This window comes from Scomber japonicus, chromosome 1 (assembly GCF_027409825.1).
Source record: "Scomber japonicus isolate fScoJap1 chromosome 1, fScoJap1.pri, whole genome shotgun sequence".
Classification (NCBI taxonomy): domain Eukaryota; kingdom Metazoa; phylum Chordata; class Actinopteri; order Scombriformes; family Scombridae; genus Scomber; species Scomber japonicus.
Genome location: NC_070578.1, coordinates 37,543,958 through 37,551,966, shown reverse-complemented (window position 1 = coordinate 37,551,966; position 8,009 = coordinate 37,543,958). Strand labels below are relative to the sequence as shown.

Sequence of the window (8,009 nt, the reverse complement as noted above, 5' to 3'; positions counted from 1 at the left end):
ATAATATTCCACAGCCAATAATAAGTCAACAATAATAACAAATAAAAGACAATATAAGTATGTATGAATTATTATTATCGTTAGTCAGCCTTATTTTAGATAGATAGATAGATAGATAGATAGATAGATAGATAGATACTTTATTCATCACCATAGAGGGGATTCATGTATCCAACAGCTAATACATAAACACAAAACACAAATACATAAATAAATAAAAACAATTATATATACTAATCAGAATTATTGCAGTGCCCCGTCACTATATTTAAAAAAACTACCGATAATCATTACTTTAGTACAGAGCAAAATGAACACGATACATAAATGTCATTCTTAAATATTTTAATTATTATTCAGTAATCGAGTCATTTATGTTCCTACTTTTATTTTGCTAATTACGTAAGGGTGGACGTACGTCACGCCTACGTCAGAGGTCGGAGTTGAGAGTTGACGGAGGAGGAGGGCTCGTGCTTGGAACGTTCGCGGGAAACAGCTCAAAACAAACCGGTTCTGATGGGCACGCGCTCACCGGCTCAATAAAACGTTAACGTCTCCATAGTAACGGCCGTTTACTAACTAACCGGTACCGTGAAGCTGGACGAGCCGGTAACGTCTTATTTAACTAGCTGCTTTAAACAGAGAGCGAGCAAGTTAGCACGGATCAGTTAGCAGCTCGCTCTCAGTCGGGCTTCACACGAGGGGGGTTATTAACGGAGATAACGGCTCTAACCGCTAACCGTTAACCGTTAACGGACAGCCGGTTGAAGGTGAAATGGCGGAAAGACCCGAAGACCTGAACCTACCGAACGCGGTGATCACGCGCATCATCAAGGAGGCGGTGAGTGCCACGAGCGGTGTCTGGTTGTCCTGGATATGAACTAATATAAATATATACAGTCATATATTAACTATTATAACATCTATAAAGTGATATGTTAACTAATGTAACATATACAGTGATATGTGAGCTAATATAATATATATATAAAGTGATATATGGACTAATATGACATATATACAGTCATATATTAACTAATATAATATATATACAGTCATATATTAACTAATATAACATCTATAGAGTTATATGTTAACTAATATAATATATATACAGTGTTATATTAACTACTATAACATCTATAAAGTGATATATGGACTAATGTAACATATATACAGTGATATATGAACTAATATAATATATATACAGTGATATATTAACTAATATAACATATATACAGTGATATATTAACTAATATAACATATATACAGTGATATATGAACTAATATAATATATATACAGTGATATGTTAACTAATATAACATATATACAGTGATATATGAACTAATATAATATATATACAGTGATATGTTAACTAATATAACATCTATAGAGTTATATGTTAACTAATATAATATGATATACAGTGATATATGAACTAATATAATATATATGCAGTGATATGTTAACTAATATAACATCTATAAAGTGATATATGGACTAATATAAATATATGTACAGTGATATGTTAACTAATGTAATATATATACAGTGATATGTGTACTAATATAACATCTATAGAGTTATGTTAACTAATATAACATTTATACAGTGATATGTGAACTAATATAATATATATACAGTGATATGTGAACTAATATAACATCTATAAAGTGATATGTTAACTAATATAATATGATATACAGTGATATATGAACTAATATAATATATATACAGTCATATATTAACTAATATAACATCTATAGAGTTATATGTTAACTAATATAATATATATACAGTGATATATGGACTAATGACATATATAGAGTGATATATTAACTAATATAATATCTATAAAGTGATATATGGACTAATATAATATGATATACAGTGATATATGAACTTCTATAACATCTATACCGTGATATATGAACTAATATAATGTTTATAGTGATATGTTAACTAATATATCTATAAAGTGATTTAATGTCATTAAAATAACTATAGAGGAGGTGGTGAGAGCGAGGAGCTTTGTCTGGTTGTCCAGTGATATATGAACTAATATAAAATTATTCAAATAATTAAAGTAACTGAAATAACTGTAGAGTAGTGACAGAAACTAATGAATTGTCTATTAATTTCTGTTCTATGAACTAATATAACGTATGTATAAAGTGATTAAATGAACTATGGAGGAGTAACAGAAACTACTGATATTACATTACTGTCTGATATAATAACATCTATAAAGTTAAATCACACACACTAAACACACAGTCCTCCTTCTGTGCCAAAATATATATATTTAACCTTCCTGTTGTCCTCGAGTCAAGGAAGGAAGTTAGGAAGGAAGAAGGAAGGAAGGGAGGGAGGAAGGAGGGAAGGAAAAGAGGGAGGAAGGTAGAAAGAAGGAAGGAATGAAAGGAGGGAGGGAAGGAAAGAAGGACAGAAGGAAGGGAGAAAGGAAAGGAGGAAGGGAGGAAGGAAAGAAGGAAGGTGGGGGGAGGAAGGAGGGAGGGAGGAAAGAAGGACAGAAGAAAGGAAAGGACGGAAGGAAGGAAGGAACACTCAAAACAGACGGGTCAATTTGACCCGGGAGGACGACAAGAAGGTTAAAAGTTGATCTGAAGCTTCAGCGTCCAAATGAGTCTTCATCTTCATCTTCTATGTTTCAGCGTTACAGTGTTTTTAGTAGCAAAGTCTTTTTGTTACTATACTTCTACCACAGCTCAACAGGAAACACTAAGAGGGAATCTGATGCTATAAAGACTGTAAATGTGTCAGATATCACTTGATATGACTAACTCACACTGTTACCATAGTAACTATAGTAACTCACACTGTTACCATAGTAACTATAATAACTATAGTAACTCACACTGTTACCATAGTAACTATAATAACTATAGTAACTCACACTGATGAAGCTCAATAGAAGCTGATCAGATCCTCCTGTTGGTCTTGAAGGGAAGGAAGGAAGAAGGGAGGGAAGGAAAGAAGGAAAAAGGACGGACATGAGGGAAGGAAGGAAAGGAGGGAGGAAATGAAAGAAGGAAGAGGGAAGGGAGGAAAGGAAAGAAGGAAGGAGGGAGGGAGGGAGGGAGGAAGGGAAGGAGGGAGGAAGGAAGGAAACACTAAGAGGGAATCTGATGCTAAAAAGACTGTAAATGTGTCAGATATCACTTGATATGACTAACTCACACTGTTACCATAGTAACTAATAACTATAGTAACTCACACTGTTACCATAGTAACTATAATAACTATAGTAACTCACACTGATGAAGCTCAATAGAAGCTGATCAGAGACTTTTTAAATACATTTTAGTACTAAATAAATGTATTTTGCCCTCCATCACTCGCATTAAAATACATTTCAAGAATAATTTATTTACTTTTAAATTAAATTAAATGTTTTTTACACTAAATGTGGATTAGAAGGAGATCTTTTAATAGTCAGTATGAACAGGAGGAATGATTACAGAGAGGAAAACTTTTAAGAGAAAATACAAGTGGTGCATATATGGTAAGACACACTTTGTTTTAACCAGAGGAGCCTCATTGAGATTAAAAACCTCTCAGGATACATCAAACAGAACAGAAATACCATAAAATAAGAATTAAATAGAAACTGAATTATAAAATATTTGATAAATTACTGAAAATACAAGTTACAAAATAAATATAATAGAGAGGAAAAAAGACTTAAGGAGCTTGCGGTTATTTATTTAATTTTTATAACTTATTTATTGCTCCCTGTTGTTTTAGTTATCGTCCTTCTGGCTCAAATTGACTCTGTCCGTTTTGACTGTTCCTTCTTTCCTTCCTCCCTCCCTCCCTCCTTTCTTCTTTCCTTCCTCCCTCCCTCCCTCCCTCCCTTCTCTCTTCCCTCCCTTCTCTCTTTCCTTCCTCCCTCTCTCCCTCCTTCCTTCCTTCTTTCCTCCCTCCTTTCCCTCCTTCTCGCTTTCTTTCCTCCCTCCCTCCTTTCCTTCCTTCCTTCCTCCTTTCCTTCCTTCCTTCATCCTTTCCTTCCTCCTTTCCTTCCTTCTCCCTTTCCTTCCTTCCTTCTCTCTCTTCCTTCCTTCCTTCCTTTCTTTCACCTTTCCTTCCTTCCTTCCTCCCTCCCTTCCTTCTTCCTTCCCTTCCTTCCCCCTTTCCTTCCTTCCTTCTCGCTTTCTTTCCTCCCTCCCTCCTTTCCTTCCTTCCTCCCTCCCTTCCTTCTTCCTTCCTTCCTCCTTTCCTTCCTTCCTTCCTTCTTCCTCCCTCCCTTCCCTCCTTCAAAAAAAGCCTTGGGCAGCTTGCTATTATTTATTTAAATTTTGTAACTTTATTTATTGCTCCCTGTTGTGTTAGTTATCGTCCTTATCGTGTAAAATAAATAAATATCTCTCGGCCTGCTCGTTGTGTGTTGTCTGATGTGTGAACGTAGCTTTGAGCTAACTCCTCCGCACCGCTTGTTTCCAACAGCTCCCAGATGGGGTGAACGTGTCAAAAGAAGCAAGGAGAGCCATTTCCCAAGCTGCCAGCGTGTTTGTGCTCTATGCAACATCCTGGTAAGAAGAACTTATAATAAAAAAGACATTTAGAGCAGGGGTGTCAAACATGCGGTCCGTGGGCCAGAATCGGCCCGCCGAGGGGTGCAATCCGGCCCACTTTCCTTCCTGTGTTCTTTTCCTTCCTTCCTTCTGTCCTTCCTACCTTCCTTTTATCCTTTCTTTGTTCCTTCCTTCCATCTTTCCTTCCTTACGTCCTTCCTTTGTTCCTTCCTTCCGTCCTTCCTACCTTCCTTTTATCCTTTCTTTCTTCCTTCCTTCCTTCCTTCCTTCCGACCTTCCTTTTATCCTTTCTTCCATCTTTCCTTCCTTCCTCCTTTCTTTGTTCCTTCCTTCCTTCCTACCTTCCTTTTATCCCTTCTTTGTTCCTTTCTGTGTTCCTTCCATCCTTCCTTTCTCCCTTTCTTACTTCTGTCCTTCCTTTCTTCCTTCCATCTGTCCTTCCTACCTTTCTCCCCTCCTTCCTTTTGCCTGTCTTTCCTTCCTTCCTTTCTTCCTTCCTTCCTTCCATCATTTTAATGATCCGGCCCACATGAGATCAAATTGTTCTGTATGTGGCCCTTGAATGAAAATGAGTTTGACATCCCTGATTTAGAGAGTCTGAAACTAAAGGACTGATTCACAAAATTGAAATAAAATGGTTTTAATGTGTTTCCATCAGTCATTATCAAACTGTGGACCACTGAATATGATTTGTGAGACTTTTCCATTTTAGAATAATAAGTTGTTTTTTTCTCTTTTTGTGTCGTTTCAGTGCGAACAACTTTGCGATGAAAGCAAAGAGAAAAACTCTGAACGCTGGAGACGTCTTGGCTGCGATGGAGGAAATGGAGTTCGAACGATTCCTGGAGCCTCTGAGAGAAGCTTTGGACGGTCAGTGAATCTTTAAAAAGTCCTAAAACAGTGAAAGAGACGCCCGAATGAACAGTGAAAGAGTTTTTTATCGCTGTAATCATTCCTCCTGTTCATACTGACTATTAAAAGATCTCCTTTAACCCTCCTGTTGTCCTCGAGTCAAGGAAGGAAGGAAAGAAGGGAGGAAGGAAGGGAGGAAGAAGGAAAGGAGGGAGGAAGGAAGAGAGGAAGAAGGAAGGGAAGGTGGAAGAGGGAAAGGAGGGAAGGAAGAAGGGAGGAGGAAGGAAGGAAAGGAGGGAGGGAGGGAGGAAGAAGGAAAGGAGGGAGGGATGAAGGAAAGGAGGGAGGGAGGAAGAAGGAAAGGAGGGAGGGATGAAGGAAGGAAAGGAGGGAAGAAGAAGGCAGGAAAGGAGGGGGGAGGAAGAAGGAAGGAAAGAAGGAAGGAGGGAGGAAGGAAAGAAAAGGAAGGGAGGGAAGAAGGAACAGTCGAAACGGTCCCTCCCTTCCTTCTCTCTTTCCTTCCTCCCTTCCTTCTCTCTTTCCTTCCTTCCCTCCTTCTCGCTTTCTTTCCTCCCTCCCTCCTTCCTTTCCTTCCTTCTCTCTTTCCTTCCTCCCTCCCTCCTTCCTTTCCTTCCTTCTCTCTTTCCTTCCTCCCTCCCTTCCTTCTCTCTTTACTTCCTTCCCTCCTTCCTTCCTTCCTTCTTCTTCCCTCCCTTCCCCTTCTTCCTTGAATCAAGGACAACAGGAGGGTTAAAACGTTTATCCAGCCTGAGTCAAATCAATTAGATTTTTTTTTTTTTTTGCACAAATGTCTCCTTTTTTTTTTGGTTAGTATTCCTCCTCGGGGTGGGTGAGGCAAAAATATCATCATATCATGATCTCCTCGTTATGGTTGCTGAGCTACGACTGAAGGAGCAAACGATCAAAAACAGATTTTAAAAAAGTGAAATTTAACGACTCTTATTAAACTTTCTAACGATGCTTTGTGGGCAATTTTGTTTTTAACAGTGTACAAGAAGGGCCAGAAGGGAAAGAAGGAAGTGTCGGAGCAGAAGCGCAAAGACAAAGAGAAGAAGAACGACTCCGAGAACGACAAGAGCAGAGAAGAGGAAGAGGAGGAGGAGGAGCGCATGGAGGAGGAGCCCGATGCGGAGAACGAAGCGGAGGAGGAGGAGGTGGAGAACTGATGGCGCCTCCTCTCTGATGTCATCGCTGTCTGGACGAGAAACGTTAACAGAGCCAACGCGTTCATCGGAGGAGATATTACGTTAGATTATGTTACGTGAGATAACGTGGCGTGACGTTAGATTACATGATGTGACGTTACGTTATGTTGCGTTACGTGATATGACATTGTGTTACGTGATGTTAGATTACGTGATGTGATGTTACGTAACATTATGTTGCGTGATGTGACGTTCGGTTACGTGATATGACATTACGTTATGTTCGTTATGTGATATCATGTTACGTGACATTATGTTACGTGACATTACGTTACATTTTGTTACGTGATATGACATTACGTTATGTTCGTTATGTGATATCATGTTACGTGACATTATGTTACGTGACATTACGTTACATTTTGTTACGTGATATGACATTACGTTATGTTTCGTTACGTGATATCATGTTACGTAATATCATGTTACGTAATATGACATTACGTTGTTTCGTTACGTGATATCATGTTACGTAATATGACATTACGTTGTTTCGTTACGTGATATCATGTTACGTAATATGACACTACGTTGTTTCGTTACGTGATATCATGTTACGTACTATGACATTACGTTATGTTTCGTTACGTGACATGTTGCGTGATGTGACGTTACGTTTCGTGATATGACATTGCGTTACGTGATGTGAATTTGCGTGATGTTAGATTATGTGATGTCACAATATGTTGCGTTATGTGACGTTACGTTAGAGTCTAGTCTTCCAATCAGACGTCCGACTAAAACCCGAGAGTTCAAACAAAAAAGCACAATGAAACCATAACTTTAAAATACGTCCCGATTTTTTTTTTTTTTCTTGTCTTACTCCATTTTGTATTTTTCATAATTTTATAGATCTGCGTCAGCTTTTGATACAAATGCTGTTGTGTTTCCACGGTAACTGGATTTTTATGGACAGTAAAAAAAAAAACATATTGTGTCTGTACATTGACTCCTTCTGGCTCTCATCTGTCCTCAACGAACAAAAAACACGCTGTCGGTAAAATCAGCTCCTAACGATCGATTCAGAGGAGAAAAACCAGCAGTTTGTTTTTACTATTAAATATTCACAAATCACCGTCACGATATATCGCAGCCTTTTAAAATAAAATCTCGGACTTTGAGACATATCGACTTCTTTTTCTACAAAAGCAGTTTCTCCGACGTTAAGCTCCGTCTTAACGTGTAATTGTTGACAAACAATCTAAAATTAGCAATATTTTGATTTAACTCGGGAACTATTTGATAAAAAAAATTTGGCCCTAGCTTTAACCGTTTTTGGTAATTTGTTCAACGCACTAAAAAAATACAAGTAAATGTTTTAAAACTAGCAAAATGTGAGAAATACAGTGTTGAAATAAGGGCTGCATTTAATCA

General features: G+C 37.8%; 1 protein-coding gene across 1 annotated transcript; it reads left to right on the top strand.

Annotated features, from left to right (window-relative positions):
- Positions 1-464: 464 nt before the first annotated feature.
- pole3 (polymerase (DNA directed), epsilon 3 (p17 subunit)) lies at positions 465-6,733 on the top strand. Its single transcript, XM_053315344.1, has 4 exons — positions 465-841; positions 4,469-4,554; positions 5,309-5,427; positions 6,418-6,733. Exons 1-4 carry the CDS (start codon positions 776-778, stop codon positions 6,594-6,596), a joined length of 450 nt encoding a protein of 149 aa, XP_053171319.1. The 5' UTR covers positions 465-775; the 3' UTR covers positions 6,597-6,733.
- The last annotated feature ends 1,276 nt before the right edge of the window (positions 6,734-8,009 follow it).

Coding starts and splice junctions, on each gene's coding strand:
- pole3 (XM_053315344.1), top strand. CDS start 776: ATGGCGGAAAGACCCGAAGACCTGAACCTACCGAACGCGGTGATCACG. Junction 842..4,468: donor CGCGCATCATCAAGGAGGCG/GTGAGTGCCACG, acceptor TGTTTCCAACAG/CTCCCAGATGGGGTGAACGT. Junction 4,555..5,308: donor GTGCTCTATGCAACATCCTG/GTAAGAAGAACT, acceptor GTGTCGTTTCAG/TGCGAACAACTTTGCGATGA.